This window comes from Lissotriton helveticus, chromosome 3_1 (genome assembly GCF_964261635.1).
Source record: "Lissotriton helveticus chromosome 3_1, aLisHel1.1, whole genome shotgun sequence".
Taxonomy (NCBI): Eukaryota; Metazoa; Chordata; class Amphibia; order Caudata; family Salamandridae; genus Lissotriton; species Lissotriton helveticus.
The window spans coordinates 794714900-794742384 of NC_136061.1; the positions used below are offsets into that span (position 1 = coordinate 794714900).

General features: G+C 41.4%; 1 protein-coding gene across 4 annotated transcripts in view; it reads right to left on the reverse strand.

The window, feature by feature from the left end:
• SOX6 (SRY-box transcription factor 6) overlaps positions 1-27485 on the reverse strand; it is a 789572-nt gene that overhangs the window by 314732 nt on the left and 447355 nt on the right. For all 4 annotated transcript variants that reach the window (XM_078681028.1, XM_078681029.1, XM_078681026.1 and 1 more), the window contains one exon: positions 22243-22332. In XM_078681028.1, coding sequence (XP_078537154.1) covers positions 22243-22332 — 90 coding nt within the window. The remainder of the gene's footprint in view (positions 1-22242; positions 22333-27485) is intronic.

Genomic DNA, 27485 nt, shown 5'->3' on the forward strand with positions numbered 1-27485 from the left:
AACTTACCCTATAAAACCTTCATTGGCAGATTAGGAGGGTTTGACTAGAAGCGAAAGCTATTATTATATTTTTGTAGGTATTTTCTCCCCCTGTATAATGCATGTCAAATTATGTAAAACAGCTTAAACGGGTTAGAGTACAAACTGCTGCCTGCCTCGCGAAGACAATCTCTGTTTCAAGAAAGGGCCTGTCTGGCAGGCGGCGCGTCAGCTCGGCATTCCGCTGGAAATCAAGTGTATTTTTAAGTGTCAGGGCTGATTATTTAATCAGTCGACTTGCATCTTGCCCGGGCTCATTTAGGCGGCGGATAATATTTTAGTCGTACAATAATTGTGCACCTGTTGTATTAGCTACCTTGTCAAACAAATGTTAAAAGCGCGAGGCTTAATTGCAAGAAAATAAGTGGCATGCCAGAATTACTGTACAGAAGCGTTCCCTTGTAAAAGCCAGCAGAGATGTCTTGGAAATACTCCATAACAAAGAGGTGGGCTTACAGGGTTGTAGCAACACACAAAAGCGAGCAAATTCATTTTGTGTTATTTGCTCATTTTAAGTCCAGTGGGCAAACCATAAAATAAGTCTCAGCTAGACGAGTAACAAACATTGGCAGTGCCAATATATCTGCCCATGGCAAGTTGCTGCAATTATTACCTTTATTTACATGTTTTTATTGCAAGTATGTGCCATAAAAAAAGGACAAAAAGTAATGAAAAGAAGCTGCTGTGTCCTGATGCTTATTTGGCTGCTAATAAAATACATATGAAATAACTACTTTATGTAATTTCTAATAATACATGTGGGTTCTTCCTAATAAACAGGTGTACTTAGAATGGGGTTAGAACCACTGCTTAATTTGAGCTGGTGATTTTTGCTGCTCAGCCCTGGCACTTAATTGATTTCCGGTGCTCAGCACTAGTGCTTAATTGTCAACATCACACTGTGGACACCAGCCACATGGTGGCGCTGCTCATCTAATTTAGAGATGAGCAGAGCAAAGGTTGTTTATGAATACAATAAACAATAAAAATTACTAATACCTGCCTCCCCAGCCATTCCTTTAGCTTTGGGGACCTCAAATAATCGGAACTGTTGCACTTGCAGGCGAGAGAGATAGTAGTTGTTTTGGTAGCAATGACAGGGGCGGGTGGTGCAAGCTGCAGTGGCCTCCTGTTTAGAGATCTGCCACTTATTATTTTACGAATTAGGCACTGGATAGAACCCTTTTCTGTAGCAATGCACATCACACTAAAATATGATTCTTACTGGTGCAAAGCAATAATCTTCTGTACTAAAGTCAGTCAGGCTTTGGAACTAACTGCATTACGGAAGCAGCCCTGCTAGAGGTGGTTGAGTACATTAAGAGCACTCTAGATAAAGGGGGTAAGGTCGTCTTGATTATGTTGGATTTAACAGTGGCCTTCGATACGGTTCCCCATGAAAGACTGCTGGCCCGTCTACAATCCATTTTGAAAGGAGGCCACACCCTAAAGTGGCTGACCTCCTTTCTGAATAACAGAAGTCTAGAAGTTTGGCCCCCTCCATTTTCCTTCCCAGTCCGTGAGCTGGCAGTCAGAGTGCCTTAAGGTTTTGCACTTAGCTCTACCTTATTCAATACGTGTCTCACACAGCGGCCTGTGAGACATTGGGTGCAAAGGTAATATCATATGCAGATGACACCCAGTTGCTTTTCACACGTGAAAAAGGTGAAACACTTGATGGAGGAGCTATTACAACTTGCCACTCCAAAGTGTTCATATGGTTTTCCTGGAACCAATTAAAATGCAACAGTGATAAAATGGAGATTGTGTTTTTTGGCCCCACTCCACCTGATTTGGGGAAGACTTTATGGCCTAAGGGTGCTCCCTCCCCCGGCCCTCAATTGATCACAGTAAAGAATTTTGGAATCAAAATTGACAGTGCCCTTTCCTTGCAACCTCTAATTCAGGCACTGGCAGGCTCTTGTTTTGGGCTGCTACATTAATTGAAAAGATTCTTACCTCATTTGTCAGTCAAAACTAAGAAAATGGTGATCAGAGCCCTGATCACTTCCAGACTTGATTATGGAAATGCACTATACTTGGGTCTTCCAGAATACCTCCTGAATAGACTTCAAGTGGTGCAGAATACTGTGGCTTTAACTCTTCTCAATCTCGCTCCAAGAACCCATATGACCACGTATTTGAAAGCACTTCACTTGCTTCCTATCAGAAAAAGGATTTTTTTTAAAGTTTGGTCCTGGCTCATAAAGTTCTACATGATAAAGGAGCGATGTACCTGAGGAGGAGGGCTTGTGCCTATGCCCCTCCTGGGAATTTACAGTCCGCTCATGGCTAATTAGCCGGAATTCCCAAAATCTGCCTTGCCAGAACCAGAGGCAGATTCTTCTCTTTCTTTGGGTGGGTGGCCTGGAACAATCTTCCTGTGGAACTGAGTCCTTTCCAAGCCATCCATTTTCAGGAAAAAACAAAAAACTTGCTCTTCCAAGAGGCTTAATGGACTATCAGTGCTGCAAGGGGAGCCTTCCATTTACAGCTGAGACGCTCTATGGAGTATGCATGCGCTCTGCAAATCCCTCTTCATCATCATCAAAGAAAAGGTACCATTGGCTTGGAATTACTGTAACCTGAATATTTAGTTTAAACACAGAATGATGAGAAAAACAAAATAAACAAAAAGGAGATAGAATGGAAAGCAAAAAAGAATTGGGAAAGTAATGCATTGGCTCCCTTCTTTTTAGGCAGATATGAACATGTGATCTGGAAAAATTCCATAACTCATAGTGTAGCCCGTACCAGAAGTAGGCTGACCCATCGCCCCATTCAGAATGCAGTGGTGGGCAGAAGCAAAACATGAATATTGGTTGAACAAACCAATAGATAAAGAGGGCTGAAGCAAAGCCGGTCCCTGTATGTCTACATTCCACAACTTTATATTATATATGCAGATGAGCCAACTAAATGTGTCTCAAAGCCAAATCTGAAAAACTGTGGGAGTGACTGTGCTCCATTTCATTATAAGAAGTGACAATAAGGGAGTTTGGACTAGGGCATGGCAACATTAAAAAAAAAAAAACACCACAAAAACACTTTCAAAGCTGTGGGATTAAGGAAGACACACCAGGCAATCAGGGCTTCCTTTCTTTTATAGCGCTCCTTGCCATAGTTTCTGCCAAGTCTAAGCACTACAAAAATGTGCTGCAATTATCTAACCTAAGGATGCTCAGTAAGCGGAAGTGGGAAGGGTCAAGGCTCAGATGACCTCGCTGAGATTCAAACGTGACCTCTGGGTCGCGGAAGATGTCAGTGGTGAGAGTTTAACTCACTGAGCCGTCCTGCCATTCTGGAACTATTAACAACTGTATACAAACAATCGTATGACAGCACTCGAGGAAGGGAACCCCGAGGAGAATGATCGGAGACAAAATGCGTGAAGGTAATTAAGAACAGAACCTTGGCAATGTAGCACTTAATCGATAACAACATTCCAGAAGGTGCCACAATACCTAGTCAATGTTAGAAGTCACAGTCTGATTTGATAGAACGTATTTTGCTCAAAGAGTACCTATGTACACTGATATACATTGAAAAACAGGAAACCCGCAATCAGCCAAAACCGATGCAAAGTGAATACACCAACAAAAGCAGAAGGCGCTGTCTCCAAGAGCCTCATTGTAAAAAGCTCATCCCAACTCTTTGCAAAGATTGCTACACTTAGACTTACAAATGTAATCACTGCCAGAGTGGATAACGATCAAGAGGGCTTTAAAGAAAAGGTAAAATATGTGCAGAAATAAGACGTATGAGACAATATGGAAAATGGAGTGTAGCTAAACAGTATGTCGAATGATAATCAGTAAACAAAACTGACAATGAAGCCTCCTCATCAAATCACACAATCACGAATCATCGCAACGCCTTTGCGGTGAGAAATGGCGCCTAGGACAGGATGAAATGGAACAGGTTATCTCACCAAATGTTGAAACATCAAATGCAACGCCTTCACATGTGCCATGTATACCATGTGAATGTGCCCAGCGGAGGATCAAAGCCGAACAATACTGCAAATTGTAGGCGCAACAAAATGTGGCCAATTAAACCCTGAGAACAATGCTCAAATGCATATTCACTGAACATTAGTAGACTAGACAAATGTAGTAGCAAATAAGCACAAAAATTGCATATGAATATTCAAAATTCCACTGCGTATGAACAATATCCAAGACAATATGCAGCAAAAACATACACAATTGGTGTGACGCAAATAAATAATGCAGCAGATGATGGGCGAGAAAGAATATGATGGGCATCCAGCAATGTGATAAGACCCACAAAAGATTATTCATGACATATAGTATACGAATTTAAATGAAATAACAAATATGGTGACAGGCTTTGATGAGGATGTATGCTTTAAAAGTAAAGAAAACTGTAGGGGGTGTGGCCAGGACAGCTATGGCGTAGGACACGCTTTGCTGGAGCTCTGAGGCTACAGGCCCACAGCAACATTTATCCTGGTATCCCCTGCCTTGGACACACAATAAACACAAAGACATTAGACCCTGAGGAAATGTGGCCCAGCCGCGGCCGGCAGTGGGATTACCTGCAGGGCGGTGACGTGAGGAGGGCGAGGGGCAGGGTGGGGGATAGTAATGTATGGATCATGGAGTTTTACAGGTAAGTAAACATTTAAATAAATAAAACGAATTTTGTTGCGTGCACCGCATAGCATTTGGGGATGCAGTGCACTCAACAAAATTCAATCTGATTTAATTTCAATGCTCCTTTATATCTTGCTCTTTTCTAAAATGATACATTCCCGGTTCTGGTATGTAAGGATTTGCTACAGTAGAATACAGACGTAATTTCCTTTATGGAACACGCTGTAATTTTCTTGATTGACTCTAACCATGATTTTCTTGATATTTCTGTAAACTGACTTATCTGATTTACTAATTTGAATAAAAAGACCAAAACATTATACTAAATTCTTATTGATAAATAAAAGTTTTTCAACTGAACTAAATAACTAAATTGATTATGTTCATTGAGATGTTTTCGATTTATGCTCCAATCTTCATTGGTGGCAAAGATCCATTTGCCTGAAGAGGAACACGGTGCAGAGTCGGAATCCACTCTTCTAAGTTATGGGTTGAACTGATTGAAATTAAAAAGTATGCGCACCAGCACAAGTATGTTATCCTTAAATCAACACTGGACATGAAACAGACAGCACTGACCTACATTCATGCTCCCAATAACATTTATGGGGCATACTTGGACACAGCAAATCTAAATCTCTTTCACAACTTTCAAATCAATAGGATATTAGGGGTGGGGTATTTCAACTGTGTTTGTGATCCATTTCTGAATAGTTTGACCCCGCCATTACTGAGAACACTGTGCCACACCATTATAGCCAACTTTAAAACATGAGGGACCCATAGATATCTGAGGTACACATGGTGCAGCATGCACCAACCTTGAGGGAGTATTCTTTCTTCTCCCTGGTGCACTTATTGCACACCAAGATACATATGTTCTTAATTACATGTGAACTCAGCAGTAAGATTGCAATGATTTGAATCTGGGACACATGTTATCCAACCATAGCCTGGTCAGAATGATACTGGAATGTGGTAAGACCACTACAGCTATCCCCACATGGCAACTCTAGGCGAAGGCACTCTTAGATACCCCACACCATGTTCCTCTCCGTGAAATTCTAAATGAAGACTGCACAGAGAACAAGGGCATGACCTCTGATGAAAGAGGGGAATGGGAAGCTTTGAAAGTAACATTGAGAGGTATGTGTATAAAATGAACAGCAGTGTCAAGTGTATCTGTTTACACAAACTGATTGATAAAGAACTACAAATACATAAACTCAAAATATAATGAATAGTAAAAACCTGAGCTGAGTATCCACAGCAGGCATCTCAGAAATCCAATAGTAGTTAAAAGGAATATTTAGCTAACCGACATGCGGATGGGGACACAGCTGGTAAGATGGTGGCTTGGCTTCTACAGCCGTAGCCCCCTAGGTTTCATACCTGCTTAGTTCACACAAACATGTGGGGCATATGCAAGAAACAGATGGACATCAATGCCACATTTGATAAATATTACAGTGCTTTATGGCAATGCCTGTGAAAAAACGGATGCCCAGATACAAGCCTACCTAGTCACAATAGCTATGCAGACAGTCACCCCAGAACAGTGACTGTCACTTAATGCACTGCTGATGACCGAGGAAATTATCTCAGCAATGAATCTGCTAGCAAAGAAAAATTTCTCTGGAGCAGATGGTCTCCCACTTGAACTGTATGATACTTATAAATCTCACCTATCCTTAGATTGCTGAAGGTATATCAGGAAGCCAAGTAAAGGGGAGCATTGCCACAGTCCATGAAAGAAGCGACTATAGTTATTCTTTCAAAATGGGATGTGATCCTTGTATGTTTGCTCATATTACTCCCGATCCCTTTTAAACTTGGTCTACAACACACTTGGGAAGTTATTGGCCAATAGATTAATGCCTGTAGTTTACCCCAACCAGAATGGATTCATTCTGGGACAGAATATGTTAATTTATCTGAGGAGATAGTTTTTTGTTATGGACAGACGCTCAAGACGAGACCACAGTAGTTGAGAGGCATTCCTAGAGATAAAGAAGGCATTTGGCACGCTGACTGGCCTTACCTCTTGATAGTACTTAAGACAATTGGTTTGGATTTTGATTTGCTAAAGCCAGTATCACTTGTATACTGACCTCCCTTGCTAGAGTGAGGGATGAGCAGATATTCTCTTCACCATGGGGTGTGAAAAGGGGAACCAGAAAGGGATTCCCCCTATATTGTTTGCCATGGCCATGGAACCTTTGGGCCTGTATGTTGCAGGGTAGGCGACCAGAATAGAATGGGGGATTACCCTAGAGGAACATGGGCATATTCTTACCTTGTATGTGGATGCAGCATTATTGTACTTACAAGGAGGACATCTAGTCCTGAATTAGGTTATGAGCCTTTTAGATGATTTTTGGGTGATGTCAGGATTGAAGATAAAATGATCGAAGTGTTGTCTTATTCTGATTCAACCATTACCAGCAGTGGAACAAATATGGTGTATGCCTACTAGATCAGATTTGAGTTGCAACATCTTTTAATATCTGGATGTCTAGATGTATCACTCAACAGAGCACTTTAGAAAAGGCAATCTAGGAAAAGTAATCATGACAAGACAAGCGATCCTATTTTGGAACAGGCTCCTGTTATCCCTGATGAGCGGGGTGACATCAGCTAAAATGTTAGCATTGCCCAGATTCCTATATTTTTCGAGGCACTACTGGTCACTTTAAATGAAGCTTTCTTTCACGAATTGCAAGGGATACTGATGGCATTGATGTGGGGTATGGGCAGGTGCCATGTAGCACTTTGCAAAACACAGTGGCACATCCATGGTTAAGAGCTGAGGCCCCTAATTACGAGGTTAGTCACAGAGTAGGGCAGCTACAATGGGTAATGAGGTGGTTGAGCACAAACAGTAATTCAGAAGAAGATGACCTAAACGCTGCACAACCTAGCAGTACAATACCGGATTGTTTCTGATTGCTAAGGAGTTATCCCCCACTGCTATTACAATCAGCTGGGTCCATATTCTCTAGATATCCTTCTATGATGCATGTGTACACATAGCAATAGGCTGTGGCAAGAGGAGGACCTTGTGACCTACTTGAACATGGATTGCTCATTTGACAACATGAAGAAGACCTGTCAGAAAGCAGGAGGTCACAGTTTGGCACACAAAGCGTTCATTAGGGTTATCTTGGGCACATAGGAAACATATGAAGCTGAACCTCCAAAATCAGACACACTACTTCTTCTCATCACCCACTGTCAAAGTAAAAGACCACACTACATTATACAGCACAATACTAACACAATATTTACATGAAAACCAAAGTGATACATAAAATGGAAAACCACACGATTTCCTACAGTCAATGGCTGAGATGTCTGGAATACACAAACACGGTTTCCAGAATCCCACTGTTAAAATTCACAGTTTAGCTACCTGAACCAAATATACCCTTCTCCCAAACGTATTGCTCAAATGTATGAGGTATCACATTTTTATGCTGACTATTATCTTTTTGGTATGGACAACTATTGTAAGATACTGGGAGAACATACTTAAGGTAAAGTCAGAATTAACCCACAAGACAACAACATTGAACCCCTTCATGCCTTTTAGGCAAACTTCCAAGATAGAAATATTCCAGCAATGTATATAGATTTGTGGATTTAACCCTAATTCTTGCAAAGAGAGCAATAGCCATGGTATGGAAAGCAGCTAGACCCCAGAACATGAAACTGTGGCTGAAGGATGTTAACAGATAGGCCCTAGCAGAAGCAGACACAGTAAAATGTATTCATAACCATGGCGGCGGGTGTGTTGTAAATACTGCATGGGATACGATACTGAGCGAGCTGGAGGCAAGATCAGATGAATGTCCTTCCTGAGCGAACACAATGTGGCTCATTACTGCCATTAGTAATGTTTACGTGAGGGTGAAAATGAGCAAAGGATGTAATGCACTCTAGATGGATGCCTATCTCCCACTCTTACATAAGGGAGATTTCTGTCTATACATGCTGGCTGTTGCTCGTACTATGTATGCATTGCCATGCCCATACATTGAACTGTTCTTGTGAAGATGCTGACATGTACCTAGTGTCTGCTAATTGATGTTATGTCACGTTTAATGGTTTGTTTTACAGGAAAATGAATGGCCGTCAATCATGTGGCAGATGTCAACATAATAAAGGTGGGACAATTATCCTTGCTCTGTATGTTGTAAAATTACATAAAAACAATAAAGAGCAATGCAAAAGTAAACAAAACAGCATTTCATGTCATCTTTTACTAATATGTTATCCAACAACTCAAATAGGTGAAACAATAGGCAGAAATCTGAAATCACCAGTTCCTTCATGTTTGTCTCCAAAATCATGCCAAGTCTCCCAGTATCAATAAGTCTTGGAGAGGAGGGGAGAGGGGTACTGGTCCGAAATATGTCAAATTCAGAATGATTACTTAAGAGGTCTTTTTCATGAATGGTGTGAAAAGGTGTGGTTGGTGAGGGGAAATAGCTCCAAATTCGGCATTTTCACTTGTCATGGTAGAATTGTACTTGCTCAAATGTCTGATGTTGTCAAAAAGCCTTGTATAGAAGTCCTAATTTGATTCATAAGGTACACCATTTTATTCTGATCTGCACAATCGCATCTCATAATCATTTTTCTATCTTGAGCTGCTCCCCTTTCCTGTTTTCCTAAAACGTGACATTTATTCCTGATTTAATTGCTATAAGGCTAAGAAGAGTAATCACTTTGTGCCTTAAATTTAATTTAAATGACCACTTCTGTTCCTGTGTTTGCCATTATATTCTATATACTAATAGAATACTTTGAAATCATATCAGCCTAAATGTAATGCAAAGGTTGTTTTATTTAATTCTCTCCATTGGCCTTGTCTGACAAAGCATCTGTTAATGGAGGTTTAATACAAAATTATGCTTTTCTCTATTTGTCCATTGACTACAAATTTAAATTAATATCAATGACTCAAGGTTTGATAAAGTGCAATGTTAACTTTTCAATGGCCCCAGAGTTCTGTTTGATGCTTATCAGCAAGTTGAGTATCTGGACCATACACTCTATTCTACTCTCAGTAGCGGCAGTACCCAACGGGGTGGTGGGGCGGGAGGACCATGGGAGGAGGGGAAATAAAAACATTTATAAAAACACTTACATTAATACTGCTGGCCACCACCTGCCTCCGCCCTCTCTGCAGCAGGAACCAGGAAGCGAAGCACACATCCTCCCAGAATCCCCTGACCAACCACAACACTGCCTTATAGCAACGATGTGATTGGTCTGAATGCCATGGTTCGGCGCTGAAACAGATGCTGGCAGGCTGTACATATTCTCCACCCAGGCTGTTATGCAGCATGGGTAGAGAACATAGAAATTGCGCATGATGGTTTGTCCAGCCCAACACAGCTGGCCAAACCATCATGCGCACTTAAGGTGCTACCGCCACTCCTTCCCCCTGTAACGTGGGTAGACCAGCCCTGCTCCGCCCGCTGCTTCAACTGCAAGCTGAATACAAAAAGGAAAATGATAATAACGGAACGTTATCATTTTGTTTTTTTGTATTCTGCTTGCAATTGAAGTTGCAAAGGAGCCGCCGCTGACTACTCCTATGGGGCATTACATCTTGTGACCCTCAGCCTTAGCCATTTTAGGTGTTTTTTTCATGATTGATCTAAGTTGTTGCAAAATCTAGGGTTTGTGCACACTTTTCTGTGGTGCAATTAACTTACTGTTTGTTAATTGGTTCAGTTGTGTCAGATGTATTGGTGCTCATGTGTTTCACTATCTCCATGTATTGTTTGCCTCCTCTTATTGTGCATAGATATAGACATATAGTTCTATATGGAAGACTAGTTTTGTGAGCAGGCACCAACCTGTGGGATTGTGCTTAAATGGAGATGCATGTTTTTTTCTTTTTCTTGTCCATGAGTTGGGATGTGTGCATCTACTGTTTCCTAGCAATATTTGGATTAGCATTGTGCAGTGTTGAGTTGCATGAGTGCCTGGCCTCTCGGTCCGACAATGTCATCCTCTCTGCTTCTGAGATGCTTCTAACCAGGTACCTCATGGTTTCTACTATCTTCTCCTCAGGATAAACGGTATTGAAGCTGCATGGGGTGATTTAGGGGCTGAAGGTGTTATGTTAGCTTTCTTGTATTTTAAATTGTGCCAATTCCAACTTTTTCATTGGGTCCTTTGCGCTATTGTGCGAGGCTGGTTTAAACTAAATCTGATCAGGCTCTTATGGGGACTATGTCTCAGGACACTGTCACAATTGTGGATTATATTTTTGATTAGTATTATGAGTTTTTAGGCAAAGGGTATACAATACGCACAAGGCTAGCAGCTTTAGTGACCATAACAACGATCTCTTTTCATTTTTACATCTTTGGAAAGCACCATTTGTAAGTATGCATTGATATTATAACCTAAATGTACACATTTTTAAAGCAACTTCAGACTTTTGCTTTTAATCAGTGGCGTATCGAAAGATCTCAATAGTACCTCAACAGCTAGGTGCCACAGAAGACTTATGACCACTGTTTGCTCCCATGAAAATTGACTATCATCACTGACAGGATCGGTGCTGTTTGGGAATCACACCCGCAGTCAGCAAACCATTTGATCTGTACTTGGATTAACAACTCGACGGGGGTTGAGATTTTTGCTCAAGTGATGGGTTTGAGATTAGCCCCAAGGAACGACCTGCTATTTTTGACCACTAGGAGTGGGCACAATCCCTCTTCATCTGTACCAGGCCATATCACTTTGCTCCCATCCAGGGATAGTGCGTTTGCACACTAGAAACTGGAGTCAGAGGACATTAGAGATGTCACAGGCCAGGGCAATGTCCAGGGGAACTCTTCTTGCCATCCATCCCGGGCAGAAAGAGCAGCATAGCCAACGTCTCAGTGGACAAGTGTACCATTCCACAGAAAACTTGGAAACAGGTGCTGAGCACAGATTGTCAATAAGGGACTGAGAAACTAGCAAACTACCAGGAAAACACTCACCATGCAACATGGCATCTACCCAGAAGGGAGGAGTACATGAGCAAAAAGATCATTATTTCCTATCCAAGTTCTTTGAAGGCAACTTACCATCCCGGAGGGACCTTGGCCCAAATGGCAGATTTCCCATATAAAACTGTGTCCATTCTGATGGACCGTTGACCTTTTATGTACAGTATTGGGTTGACTGTATTGAAATAAAGTACTTTCCTTTTTCTTAAGAAAAAGCACTGACTGCTTGGACAATGATTTATTGACTGAGCTAATTTGCTTTGCTGAGTTTTGAGCATCTACCCCACACTACCTCTTGAGCAAGCCTTGAACTGCTCGGATTCACTGTACTGATGCTCAAATGCGAAAGGGGTGAATGGCGTTCAGTTTTGGGCTCAATAGTAAGGTAGATCCTCAGGATATAAGTGGAAACAAATTGAACCCAGTAACCCCGACTCCTGTGTTCCCACATGCCCCATGCTAACAGGTGTACAAGTACGCATTTTGTATAATTCTTTCTCCCAGTAGTACTTGTAGCTACAACGAGGTAGTTGTCTTTGTTGTTCTAGATTCATTGAGCAGGTGATTTGGACCAAAATGGTCCTAAATGTGTGACGTGGGCCAAGAAACAGCACATGCCTGAGGCGTAGGTCTTTTTCAAAGTTTATTTATGACATTTTGAGAACTTATGATTACAAATGTGGTTGTGATGCCCTTGGTAAGAGAGGCAAATAGCACTATCCAGACTGGGTCATGTACTTTAACAACTAGTATGTGGACCTTTGTCATCTTAAAGGTCCTAGGCGTGCTGTGTTTTGAGACCGATGATTTTCTACTTCTTTCCATTCGCACTGCATATGCATAGCGCCTTGAAACAAATTACTTGGTCTCTGACACCGAATAATGACTGACTGGCTCTCACTCTCTCTTTAACTCGTGGGACAAAGTTCCATACATATTAGCTATTCTTCCAGCTATTCTAGCTCTGGGTATGTGAAGTTATTATTCGTGTTTTTCAGCCCTATTATCTTATTCTTTTGTGACTCATTTCAAAACATGCATGCCTCACGTGGAAGGCAGTCAGACCCTCTGATTACCCCTCGGCTGTATCAGTGTAGCTCTGTCCTTGATAGTTCGCTAATGAGCTGCTTAATGAAAACACACATTGTTTATTTTCCAGGGGAAGAAGATTCAGAATACTTTTAGATCTAAAAGAAAACTTTCTGGGAAGTATTTTCTCAGTGTTTTGCATACGAAAGTCTGCAACACATCACCCTACAGGAGTCTTCCTCTTAAGACACGAATCATGCAGGAAGTAAACACATATTGCCACCGGTACATGCGCACATTGCCAGGCTCTGCTGAGAAAGTGCACGAATTACAAATTCTCGACATTCTTGGATATTGGAAATTAATACTCTTATGGGTTGGAGGTGTTTTAAACCTATTTGCTCTTTCATTGCATAGGGCTCTACAGGGCATATATGCTCTATACATACATATGTACAGAAATATGCTCTACAGGGCATAAATGCTCTACCGCGTGAAATATGCCCTAAAGGGCACCTCCTAGAATAGTATGTCGTTTTCACTCTTTCTTTGCCCTTTTATAACCGCAGGGCTTTCAGAAAGCAGATTCACTGTCTGCATCAGAAGTTGTCATACTAAAACAGGCTCCAAGGTTTTTATTTATGGCTTTTTGTAGGTCTGGCTTGAAGCACAGTTCAGTGCAATACCTATTGTCACCAATTCCTTAAACTAGAGGAGTATTTCTCTCTCGGCTCATGTTTGATGTAAAATTCCACTTCCCATAGAGTGCTTGCAGTGCAATGCATGAGAGACTATTTTCCATCTTAGAAGTAAATTGAATGAACTTGCATTATTTTATTGATCTCAAACGTGAATAGTATACAGAAAGCAATCCTTTTTTGTTTGATTACTTCACTGCTCCAGCCTTTTTAAAAATGTTTCAGGCAGGAATTTTATGTGAGTCACACACACATGTACAAATATATGTTGAAACACACATGCATAACGGCACACAGTTCAGCTGCTTAAATAACTCATCTTTGACAAAGCCCATAGGTCTAATTTTAATGTAGAAAAACAAGAAGACACAGGCTTGCACAAATGCAATTTGTATGCATTTGCACACTAAAGACCGATCTATTGAATTTAGAAAATACTCGTTAAAAGATAGACCTGAGGCCCATGGAGCTAAAATTTACCTCCTGAGATCATCTAGTGAGTTTTGTATGTTGAAGCAAAATAAAGCTAATACACAGGTTAAATTTCAAGTGTAAAGTATAGACAGTACTTTGGTTTTTAATTTGGATGTGCTTTACATTTCACTTACCGTAACTGCGAAATGAAAAATATGGTATAACGTACAACAGAATTAAAAGTTCAGTTTTAGTTTAGGGGTTAAAAATCTCGATTCTTCGATGTGATCCCTGACTTATCCTATTCATCCTGCCTTCGAATGCGTTTTTGGGCATATATAAATCAGGTGGGGGTGAATTTTTAACTACACCTGTTTATCTAGGCACATGAAGAAAAGTTCCTTGAATTTGCCTGAGGCCAGAAAAGTTACATTTGCCCAATCCTTGAACTCAGATGTCCTGCTCAGCAGGAAGAAGACATCAGGGCACAGGGATTGGTCTTTGCGCAGTCACCTGAGTGCCAGCATGGAAATACAGCGGAAACTGGCCAGCACAACATCGCCCTACCCCGCTCCCAGAAGTCTCTTAGTAAATCTGGGAGCATGGAAAGGAGAACAAGAGCACAAGAAAAGGGGTAAGCAGTTGCTTCTCTGAGCCTTGAGTAGCAGCGGAACAGTTCATGCCGCCACACAGTGTCCAGCTTTTTCAATGTGTTTTTGTTTTGTTTTGCCAGTTTTAAACTCAGCAACACTAGCACTATTTTATTTTGTATTTTTTTTAAACGTACAAAGTTGCAAGTCCTCAAGCTTTGCAAATTCAGAGAGTCCTAGTGTAAATATGAAATCATTGCTTGCCAAAATGGTGGTGCAGTTTCTCTTCAAGGGGAAGCTGGTTGATCTGGTTTAATGCCTGGGTGGTGACAAGTATCCAATATTTTGTCTGCTAATGTCTTGTCAACAGTGAAGATGTAGAGTCAGATCTCTCTTTTAAGCACCAATTAATTGCAGCGTTGCCTTCCCCTCAGCCGCTGTGATAAATACACTGCTGGTAGACCTTGCAGCCCATTGCATATTTATAACCAGGCCTGCTTGCTGCATGTGAGGGCCTTTTCTCTGATGTTTCACTGATCTCACTAATTGGAACCAACTGCGTCTTTTCCATGTGCATTGATTTTTTTTTTATCCCAATAGTTAACCATGACTCTAATGGATATTAACACATTGAATCTTAATCATATGATGGAATGGTTATTTATTTATTTTAGATTATTTAGCTCGTAGCTATTGTTTGAGTTTTAATTAAGAGGGACCTTGTGTCTCTAACCCTGAGATGGTTTTTAATTGCCGGTATGTATATTGAGCAGACTTCAAAGAGGCAAAATATGTTTTTAATGCAGAGCACAAAGGGGAGCTTTGAAATCTCTGCTGCATTTCACAGTGAGAGGGAAATTACAAATCTATAGCTCATTGTGTAACAAAGACATCTACGTATACAGAATAAGCATGCCTGTTAGACCTCTGTCGTTTGACCTTGGACAAGCCCTGTTATCGCTCCTACTCTAAAGGCCCTATTATGACACTCCGGAGTCATGATGGTGGTGCGGCCACAGCCACACTGGTGGTCCAACTGCCCCAATACGTCTTGGGCATTCATACCACATTGGCAACACCACAACCACCAGGATTCAGAGAACACTGGCGGTGTTGCAGTGGCATTGAGGCCGCAATAGGCTTGGCGGGACCACTGTGGCCCTACCACGCATATTACGAGTTTCCTCTCCGCCACAGTTTTTATTGCGGTGAGCCCACCATGAAAAGTGTGGTAGAGAAAAAACAAAGCCCCTGTTGCCTCTGCACCAGGGGACGCACGCAGTGGGAACACATTGTGTGCCCCCCCCTGTCTGCATGCAGACTCAGTTCCTGCTGGGCATGGATTTAACAGTCCTGAAATGATGTTCCCATTGTCGTGCCTATTACGGGTCTCCTATGAGCCTTTCAACAGGCACCAGCATAGGCCATATATCGCAGGACCGCCAGACCTGGATTCCAGTCAGAATCCAGCGGGCGGTCTAATTATATCTTTGGCGGTGCAGGATTGGTGCAATGGCATGGCGGCCCGCTCTCACACCTCCAAAGTCATAATAAGGCACTTAGTCTTTCACCTGTGATTGGTGTAGATCAGAGTATGTATGTCATTATACTCGTGTGTGTGAGAGAGATAAAGGGATTTAAACTGGGATGCCCAATTGCAATTCTAGCCATAGTCGTTACTGCTTACAATCTTTCACTTAATATCAGAAGCTATACAATTGAATTGGAATTTACACCTATAAATACTTCCATCTGCATGCCTAAGTTCAATTTAAATGTGCCCAATATAATCTCAACAAACATATACAGTCCCTTCTCGCCACTGCGCCATTTGACAGGAAATGGAAGCTTTTCACTTTCCCTCGATCAATTCACCACTCTAGTTATATCTTCTGGGTCCACCAGATCTCAGCACAGCATCATGTTTACATTTTCACGTCATAGAGAGGCAGGCAGGCTTCGCAAAGCACTGGGGCCTGTTGTAGATTTCTTACAGACATAAATCCTGCAGACAAATCCCAGCCCTGCTTTTGTGACTTTTACGGGACTTTGATCTGTGGGGATCAAACCTATAAGGTTAATCCCCAGGTATCAGTGATGATAGCCTTATCAGAAAGAGGTCAGGGCTGGTGCTGTAATCTCCGAGAAAAGCCTTCAGGGCACCGGCTAGACGTCTACTGCACAGTAGACTCAGTGCCACTACTTGCTGGTAAAACATGAATTATGGGAAGGTAGCAGCAGTCTCTGTTTGTGGTTGAAAGCGCCTATATTTATTGCTACATGTGGTTTCTTAGTTGTAAACAAATAAAACAACAGATGGAAGCACCAAAACAAGATTGAGGCCACACACTTTATGTGCGCTGCACAATATTGGAGCATTTGTATTGCACTTTTCTGCCTCTAGCGAGGCTTCCAAGACAGATTTGTATATGACTGGGCCCAAACAGAGGTGTTATAGTGGGCAAAAGAATGATGAGTTCGAAAGCTACCCCAAGCGATTGCCAGTGGTTAGACGTATTGCAAGCACTCCTCCCATCACCTTTTGTGTGTTTTATAAAAATGTAAGCCAGCTCGTTTCTGTTTCTATAGTCCCCTGTATATATGTATGGATGTGGTAGTTGTGTTGCGCAAACCTAGCTGCAGGGCAGTGGATCACAGTAAAGGGAGTTGAGAGATATATTGGCTCTGTGGGCAGAACTGGGCTACTATTCAGGTGTGAATGAGTGCTCTTTAGAGAAGTGCGTCTTCAGCCGCTTTCTAAATTTGAGAGAACTTTGGATAGACCTCACGGATAAAGGGATGCTGTTCCAAAGCTTGGGTGCAGGCCTGTTTCCTTTTTGTTTTTCTCTTTTTTACACATCTTCCTCCCCAGTCTGATGGTGTCCTGGCAGGGTGTGTGCCAAGAGCCTCTGGTGGTGGTGAGCTACTCACCCAGATAGGCAAGGGTTTTTATTCATGATGGTTTTGTGGATGGTGGTTCTGACAATGGTGCCTTTTTGTAGATGATGATTGTGAGGATGGTACATGATGACAGGTGGAGCTAGTAGAGTTTGGTACAGGTAGGGGTGGTGTGGTCATACCTCTTCATGCTCTTGATGAGATGTTATATGTTGTGTGGGATTTCCTTAGCTGGGCCAAGTATGAAGCAGAGCGTTGTCGCAATAACCAAAAATAATAACATTATAATACTTTTTGAAGAAATTGGAAACTAAACGCATTGTCACGAACCAACATAATGTGTACAAAGGACAAAATGAGTTAACAATTGAAGCAGATGTGCTTTTCCCACTATTTTCTGTAACACAACAGAATTACAGAAAGGGCCTCATGGCGCACTTGGAGCGATGGCACCTTGATTGTGGAATATGGTGAGCCCGAGCCCCTCTTGGAAGCAGAGCCCACTAGGTGCAGGGGCAGCAGATAATACAAACCCAAGGCCGTGCAAGTAGTTGGCTCTCTTTTATGATGGTCTGATCTTTGCAGACTCCTAGGAGTGGATCTTTAGGCTGCAGTCAAATGTCTGGGGGGACTCTGTAGATGCAGATGACACAAAGTTCTACTCTTTGTATTAGTAGGGCTCAGTAGTCATTTTTTGCAATTTTTGGCAAATGCACGAAAGTTAGACAAAAATGTTTTATAACCAGCGGTCTCTAATTACCGCATCTGATTTGTTCTTTGCTTCTTCATATCCGTATTCCTTATTGAAGGTGTTCATACAACCACATAATGCAAAGAATAAATCAAGACTCTATTGGAAGAATTACTGAAAGAGGAAGAGATGGGATAGCAACAAGCAAAAACAGTACAAGTGCAAAAAGTGGAGGAAAGGGCAAAGACAGAGATCTGACAAAACACTCTGATATTCACACTAAAGAGTGCAATACATTTTCCTTAGTTTTACACTTCCAGGTACTTTGCAGCTTGTTCTTCTGGGGCTGCACTTAAGTGTGACTAAGGAGGCAGCACTGAAACACAGAATATTTGGAAACAGGTTCCCTGGCACAAATTCTGATTACAGAATAGCCTGGTTTCAAGGGCTCCCCATAGGGGTTCATCACTTTCCCCGTCAATATTGATCCAAGAATCTCTGGAGCCAAGAAGCCATATGCACAGGGGACTCCACACCAGTCTGCTTTGAACCAAGGAGGCCCCCAAAGTGCAGTGTGGGTACCACCAGGCCACGCCTCGAAGCGCAGCAGGTGCGACATGCGCACATTTTAGGAGAGGTAGGTATGGCTGCTTCTCTCAAGGCGTGCATGACTTTCGGATGTGCAACCAGTGATCTTTCTCTGCAACACATTTTGATAGTGACTTGCAGGATGATTTTTCGGGCTCCGTTCAATTACCTATGTTGCTGGTTTTTGTAAAGAGGCCCCTTATGTTTTTAAATCCAGTTATTGTAGAAAATGTCAAAGAGTTATTATGCTTCATTCTTCCACGTACATGTCATTTGCTCTGGATTCCCACTGTTCTACTGATTTTATGGTCCCATGCTGCTGTTGGTGTAACGGTGCTAGAATTATTTAATCTATTGAATTCCTTATCTTCTAACAGAACATAAAGGAATATGAAAGACAATTTTTGTTTTTGAAATTTGAATTTATACATGGAAATTGATTTACTCACACAATGTTACATCAGAAGATGTAAAGCTGCGTCAGAATAAGGCTCCTTTTGGGCCGTGTTTGGGTGTTGCATGGTGGAGATGTCATTGAAACTTGGTGAATACCCCTAGAAGTTTCAGTTTTGGGGTATTCATCAATGTTTTAATGGTTCATTACCATCATGCATATTATAAGATATTTACATCCACAAAGGGCAGGAGTAAATCAATATCCAAGGTTAAATGGGTAGGGAATGTTCCCAAACTGGAGGAAAAGAAAAAAGGGTAACACATCAAATGCATTTCTACGAAGTATTTACAGTTGTGAAATGACACAACACGATTGTTCCAGTTTTGTAAATGCTTGAGATTGTGAGTAGTCCTAGAAAGCAGTGAGAGTTGCGGATTTCTTAAAGTACTATTGGAATGGAATGCTTTGAAAATTCAAAAAACTCATAAATTTACTCCAAATATAGGGAAATAATTTGACAATGTTCAATCAGGTCAGTTATGATTATATTCTAATTAAATTTAGTGTCCCCAACAGCTCTGATGGAAATGATGTATCATTCTAAAATTACGGAAAAAAATACAAAATTAGTTATTTGAAATCATGAGACCGCATATTTGACAATAATTAAATTGAATGGAGACCATATATCTGAATACAACCAAATAACACATTTGGCACCCCTCCGTAGTTTTTTCAAAATTGCAGCCTGGTTTTCTTATGCCAATATCCAATAATGATTCAGGATCAAAATATATAACCAGAAGAAGTCATGAGTAACTACTAGTTGCTGCTATGGGCAACAAAGAAATTGACTGCCACTATCTCCCTTTCCGCTGACTCCTGCCTTAGGATATGATATAGTATATGAAAACATACAATATGATATAATGCGATGAGATGGAATGAGTTGAGATTAGATGCCATGCAATAAATGAAATGCGGTGATAGGATAATATATGTTATATGATAGGGATGTCTCACACACCACTTGGAGAAAAAGTGGTTTGTATTTTGTAACCATCAAATAGGTGCAAATAGGTGCAATCCAATAACCCTAACACTGAAAAAAAGTATTTTTCATTCCATTCTTCTTTAGCTCATGTTTCACTTTATCATAAAATTCTGCTGGCGTGCTTCTCCTTATCCTCTGCATGCTTGATTGATTTGAGCAGAAACAGTTTGTGCCACACGTACAAAAACAATGACTGCATTTTTGGGCAAACTACCAATGGAAGCCACTTCCAACGAATGTAGAACAGGTAGGGATCGAGTGAGACAGGGAAAGGGAAAATCATCTGCCAATAGAAGTCAAAGAAACGTACAACAAACCCCAGCAGCAATCGATGCTGAAGACTGTGAAAAAACAAATTCAACCTAACCGTTGTTTCCCTTATGGTAAAGAATGTGCACGCATTCTATAATAGAAGCATTCCATTTTAGTTTAGAAGGGAGACCAAGATGGTAATGGTGAGCTCTGCCGAGACACCATAAACAGGATTTAGTAAAAAAAAAAAACACTTTTAGGTGGGAGAACACCACAGAGCTGTAAACCATACGATTGGAAACACTCTCACCATCAGGTTAGACCCCATTGGAATACAGATGCCTAAGTCAACCTACCACTGATATTTAGACGTAACCAGTGCTTAATTTGAGCTGGTGGTTTCCAGTAAGGGCACTTATTCGCCAACACTGGCGCTTTTCATGAGCACCAGCTAAGGACACATTCATTTATGGGGATATTAAGTGATTTGCCCAGAATCAAAGGGTGTTGAGCCAGCGCAGAGACTCAAGTCTTGTTCCCTAACTCCAAAGTCCACACTTATGGCCATTACACCACATCCTATCCCCACTTTCATGGTTATTAGTTGGTTCTGTTTTACGCGGCGCTAACAGGAGAAATGGGCTGGGCCAAGCTGCCTCCTGACGAGAGCCCCAGCACTTATTTTTATGTTTTGACCAATTAACCAATTAGAAAGCACTTCAGCCATCGGTAATGGATTACTCTGCTTGTCATGATACGTTATTTTATCATATGTTAAGTTGACCTATGCTAAGCCATGCTTTTTTATGGGGTGTGGCAGTTGCTGTCACATATCCTCTTACTACTCTTGGTGAGCAGGATTGTGTCACGGCAGCTTGTCCCCGTGAATAATTCTTCTTTTACAGACTGGAGAGAGCCTGTACTTTTAATTCTTCCTCCAAATAAATGCCAGCAGGTCTGTGCATCCATGCTTATGTTGTTCACCGACTCACACTGCATGTTTTTGTCTTAAAGTCATTGCTTTCCTGAACCTTGGGTGTGGTCTCTGTGCTTATTGTCAGACATGTTGAGGGCAGACCATAGGTTATGTCCAGGTGTGGTTGGCTGTTGTAGCGTTTTTCAAACTCGCTTGGGTGTGACTGTGTTTTATGAGGGTGGTGATGTGGCAATTGGTGGGATGGTATGTGTTGTCATATCCCCATGGCCCCAGGCACTGAGCGAGCTATCTGTAGGTCTCTGCAACCAAGTTAAAATTACTGTTTCCAGATATTGGTTTACTTCTGAATATAATGTGAGCATGGAATGTGTTCAACCACCCACACATTTTCATACACTCGCTATTTCCTAGCGTCTGCGTCTCTCATACTCCTTTGAAAGCAAACTATTCATCCACAAGCAGCATACTGCATCCCAAAGGTAAATATTGAAAGAAGCGATGAAAAGGTGATTTTGAATTTGCTGCATTTGAGACATTTTCAGAAACTTTCACATAGTTTTCTAATACTTATTACATTTTGAATTGAGGACCTGTTTCATATTGCATCCCGGATAAGCGCACTTTTTTACCTTTCTAATTATAAGTGGTGTATAATTGCAATAGCGTAAACAATGTCGGTCGGTGGGGCATTTCTCACTACTAGCAATCCAAGGTGGAACTTTAGATTTCAACAAACTATATTTTATCAGTGGGTGCTTTTCTGTTTTTATTAAAATACGTTGATGCTCTTTTCTGAGAGCAAACATCAGGATATTTGTGCCTACAGCTCATGGACTGCCATGGAGCTGATGAGAGGTAGGCCTGGCCTGCTTTCCTAGCTCAGTGACTCGTCATTGCCTCCCTCTGGATTTCAGCACAACACACCAGAATCCACAATGTACTTCTTTTTGTAAGTTTAATGAAGACATGTTGAAATAAGAGCATCATGACCCAGTTTAAATATTTATGGTGCTGTACCTTTAATTTCTCCCAGAAGTTCACTGGTGTTTAGTCTTTCCATTTTCTCTTTCCAGTCTTTAGATAGCAGCTTTTCCACACAGGAAGGGTCTATTAATAAAGAAAGAGAGACACAATGAGTGCACCCTTATCAATTATAAAATGACATTATTCATACTGGTGAGACTGCTTCTTAAGTGCCACGGCCCCAGTCATTTCCACAGTCTCTGTTTCAATGTTATGTAAAATGTTTTAAAGAAAATATGGAAAAGTATAAAAAATGTTCAAAGACCTCGAGTCCATTTAAAGATGGGAGAAATGTTCAATTTCCAGTTTGCTCAGTTTGTGTTCATTCCATCCATGGCTGCGCCACCATAAAATCACAGCAGAAGTCACAAGACAACACCACTAACTGACACCACGAGGGACAAGAAGGGTCTCTTTACTAGTAGGTGGCAACCACACCTAAAACAAAATTATATTTTACCTGTGGCACTGGTCATCCTTGCAGCTTTGGCAATTTCACTGGCATGGAGCATAACATGGCATAGGTCCTCTTAATTTTCCATCACAAAGTTGCATGAGGAAAGATAAACCAACTTGGAATAAAGGAGCTGCCGGTCAGATTAGTGACTGAACCTGGACTTTTTTATAGCAGGCTATGGGGTTCTTGTATTTATTTTGTGGTCTCTAAAATATGACTGGTAAATGCCTAAGCATTATTGTTTACAGCTATGGGCATTCATGGCTGTTAGACGTATCTAGGTCCAAATCAAAGAGTAGGCCCCATGATGGATGGAAGAGCAAATGGCAGTCATTTTTGAATGACTGAAGACTATTCCCAGCCCTCACGCTCCCAAGACCTTCATGCCATGCTTTCTTCCTTAACTCTCTTTACTTCCAGCCTAGCAGCATACTTCAACAAGCCTCACTCATTCCCACAGGCAAGATTTTCTTTTGGTGTTGGAACCCTACCCGATTAAGTATGCCCACCCTCTAAATATGTCACCTGAGCTTTCTGTTCACAGCTGTACTCTCTGTGTACTGCTCCTGGTGCGGTGGAGAAACGTGTCAACACCTTGCCTTCTGCTTGGCCCTGCTTTTGCAGTATGCCCCAGTAACCAGACTAGACAAGGTGATAATAGATAAGAGAGGTGGAAAGAAATACTAGGTAGGGAGAAAGAAGATATCTACGGTACTTTCTCTAAAAGAACCTGGGGGGATAACGAAGCCTCTGAGGCACAAGGCGCATTGCACTACACAAGGAGTTAAGGCAGTGGAGGCTCCGTCCTCACAAAAGTTTGCAGTGTGACCCCAACATTTTTTGTCACACGATTAAAAAGATCTGCGGCCTCAAAAGAACAAATAATATCTTTACTGGCAATAATCTACACATATGTTTTACAGTTTTAGCAAGAAATTGTCCCAATGGCATTAGAGCACGTTACATGAGAACCTGATTACATTAAATAAGGTCAGAATATTTAATTTTTGGTTCCCCCAGTCAGCTATCCTCCGCATTCAGATTGGCTTTGCAAATCCAACCATTAGTCTGTGTGCACAAAGTAGATTGATGTATTTTAATGAGCTCATCTATTCTGTTACCAGCTTTCTCACCTTTCAAGCTGGTAAGTTGTGCTTCCCACTCCAAACTTGGATCCTTGCAGAATGTCCTTTGCTTCCTGATGTTGTCCAGATACAAAAGCCGCATTCTATTGAAGCTTCTCCACAGCAGTGATCCCCTCACACTTGTTCTTACAACTACTGAAAACCAATTGTTCAAAGGAGGTTACATTAAACCAAACCATCCCTCTGAGAAAGTGTTTTCTAGGCCGGGCAGAATTCGAAATTTTAGAAGAGACCTCATTTTTTCCGGGTCAGAATCTCATTTGGCAATGCTCATTTATGGCAGATGGGACCCTTTATGTTTGGGATGTGTCTAAGGTTGTCAGACACAAATGCTGCTTCAAATATCTACATTAAGTTCATTCTGCCTATAGATACCACTTTTAAGACAAGAATGCATTGTTTCACAACAGCTCCACCGATTTAAAAATAATTTTCTTTTAATGCGCTCATTCACTCATGAAGTCTCTGGTGGATAATATTAAAAAACAACTAGGAGGGTAATTGAGCAGAACATTACAGTTTTCAAACTTTTTAGGAACTGTCCATCGTTGAAACTGTGAAACATATCAAGACAGATTGAATTCCAAATCTGGAGACCCAGTACTCTGAAGGACCCACCACCACAGGGTCCACTTGAACCAGGGAACCTTGACCATCGATTGAGCCGACGACCTTAGAGACATTTCTGGGACATAAGGGTTCTCAAGCGAAGCCAGAAAACCAGCCCTGGAGAGGCCTGATGCATCATAATGGAAGTGAACTACTTTTGTTGCTTCACAGACATCTCGTGCAGAGGCCAGCGAGCTGTAGACGGGAAGCCCACATACTAGCACAACAGCCAGGTCCAGCAATCTTTTACGCTTATGAACCACTTTGGCAGAGAGCCCTGGATGGTTCACTGCTGAAATGCTCGGGGCAAGTCTTTCAGTTTGAGGTCTGACAGGCAGGTCACTGCTCTTCGGAAGAGATAGCGTAGTACAGTAGGTCACCGGCTACAAAGTGAGTGCAGATCTGTCTCTTTCAGGATCAATTGGCAGTAATCACAAAAGCAATTTAATGTGCCATCTTGTAGTAGAGAGATAGATTTTTAACATACTTACATTTTCTTTGCCTGAATTTGAAAAATACAGAGTAAGTAACTCAGTGGAATTGAAGAAGCATTTTCTGAAATGGATCACCTTGAGGTCTTTAATGCTGACGAGGCATTGGCTCAAAATCACACCAAGGAATGGAATTGATGGGTTCAATTTATTCCCGATGGAACTCAATGGTCTTGCTGACAATATTCACTATATATTCCACAAGTAACTTTGTATTACCCTTTTCTTAAAACAAATCCCTCAAAATCGACCAGAGGTTTCTAAATTTATTACTGAAAACTCAATTTTCAGAAGAAAATGCAGTTGTTACCACGAAAACGTTTTCCATATTTTTAGTTCAATGGAAATGTGTTTTAACATATTGAATTTCCTATGATCACGTGACAATTTTGATAGCACTGGAAATGTTAAATCCCCAACACCTCTGCATAATTTTCCAATACGTAAAGAAGCTCAAGGTTTCAAAGTCTTAGATTTTTTCAGTAATTATTTCGGAGAATTCTGTTTAACATTTTATCCGAGTCTTGGCAGTTGTTTCTTTCCACGATTCATTTTCATCCAGAAGTTGTTCCTCTGTGCTTTTAAGGCCTGTTTCACAAAAGGTAAGGCACGTACACTCTTGTGCCCATTTCTTTGAGGTCTTGGCCCTTGAACGCCAGTGTATGTTCCTCCTGAGGCAGGTCACGTAGGACAGTGGCCTCCTGCCAGCCTGAGTGTGAAGCAGACCAAGTCCCTATATCTCTGGGTATTCAATCTGCTTCTCGGCTACTTGCAATAAGGAGTACATTGGTGCAGCCAACTGAAGGTCAGAGGGGTCACTGCTCCATGAGGGTCCTGCAACCTGCACCTGCCTCCAATGTTTGCTGGAGGCTTCGGACACAAATTCCAAGGGACCTCTTGCACACAGTTTGAGAACCGCTGTCAAGTCCACTGTTCTTAGAAGGCACATACATTAGAAATGTACTTCCCTAAACATAGCCTATATTTGAAGTAACTTACTGACATATTCCTGCTTTTTAGAGTTTACAGAGGATTATACCAAATGTGCAGGCATGCATGTGTGCATAAATACACATGGTGTAAGTATGTTGTGCAATTTTACTCACACAAGTTTGTGGTTGTTTACAAACATGCAAAGGCATTTCAACTCTAGAGGTTCATTCTTCACACACATCCAAGTAGGAGTTAAAACCTGGATTTACACTCATAAGGTTGACGTCGACGGAGATAACGTCGTCGGAGACACGGCACGCTCAGCGCCCAGATACACCTAGGGTTGATATTGCTGCACTCTACAAATGCTGATTGATTGATTGTTTGACCATGCTAGTGATCAAAAAGGTGCTGCTAATAATGCATAAGTGTTACATGATGGGGTATCCCCCTGCAAGAATGATTCTTTGTCTGTCGCATATGGACACTATACAATCCATTGGCAGACTTTGGGGAAATTAGGGTATCTTAGTCACCCGCTGCCATGCTTTAGTACAACTGCGACTTAAAGAAATATTGAGATGCTCCATGTCCACCCAGGAAAACAAACTAAGAACCGATACTGAGTGCTTTCATTGACACTTTGTCTATAGAAATAGCATGAAGAAAATGTTAGGCTCAGTGGTACTGCCACGACTCCCAGCTTCTGAATCTAAACACCACTGGGCACCACTTGAAGGCAAACCTTCCCCAGTGAACGCGCGAGTTGACTCTAATCCCACACATATTTATGCAACTTGCCTCAGAAAGACAACACAGCTTGAAAACGGTTTGTGGTAATAGTTAAACAGAAAATGCAATTTATTTAGTAATTATATCTTTCAGCGAACAAGGCAGAATTGAGAAGCTGCAAGTTGTTACACAGGTTATTAGCATACTTGTCATGCAAGAAAAACAAAGAATTTAATTTTTGACAATTACAAGAATATGTAATTTCATCGACTTTGGCCTGATAACAGAGAAGTCCACAAATAACTGCCAATTAACTGTGGAACATTGTAATTTGGCCTTCCCAGTGAGAGCGTCATGTGATGGAACCAACGCATCCTCGCAACCAGTATCCCAGCCTTCATCCTTGCAAAGGTACTTGGCAAAACATTCCAAGAAGAACTTGAAATAACAGCCGCTAATTTATTTTCATTCTAACTAACTATTTGGTGCTGGATTCACCAGCAGGCTATGTATAATTATTCCCCATGTTCAGCCCTTTTCAGAAAGTCGGGTACAAAAACACCCTGAGCACCAAGCACAAACTCATTTTGTGCTGAAGTTTTTTTGGCACCAGATGTTACTGGTCGGGCCTAATGTCCGAATTAATAGCAACGCCTCAAAGCATATCTTGTTCCAAGACCATCAGTGGGGGATTTTAGTTCTTTGCTAAGTTCTGCTACCTGGTAGGCCAATGCAAGCTGGTAAACTACAAGAACTTTTTAGTAGGAGGTGCATGCAGCTGAACTGCCTTCCAATAGAGAAAGCTTGTTGCCACTCAAATAAATCCTAGTTAACATATGAAACACTGGGAGAGACTGTGGACTTTGTTGG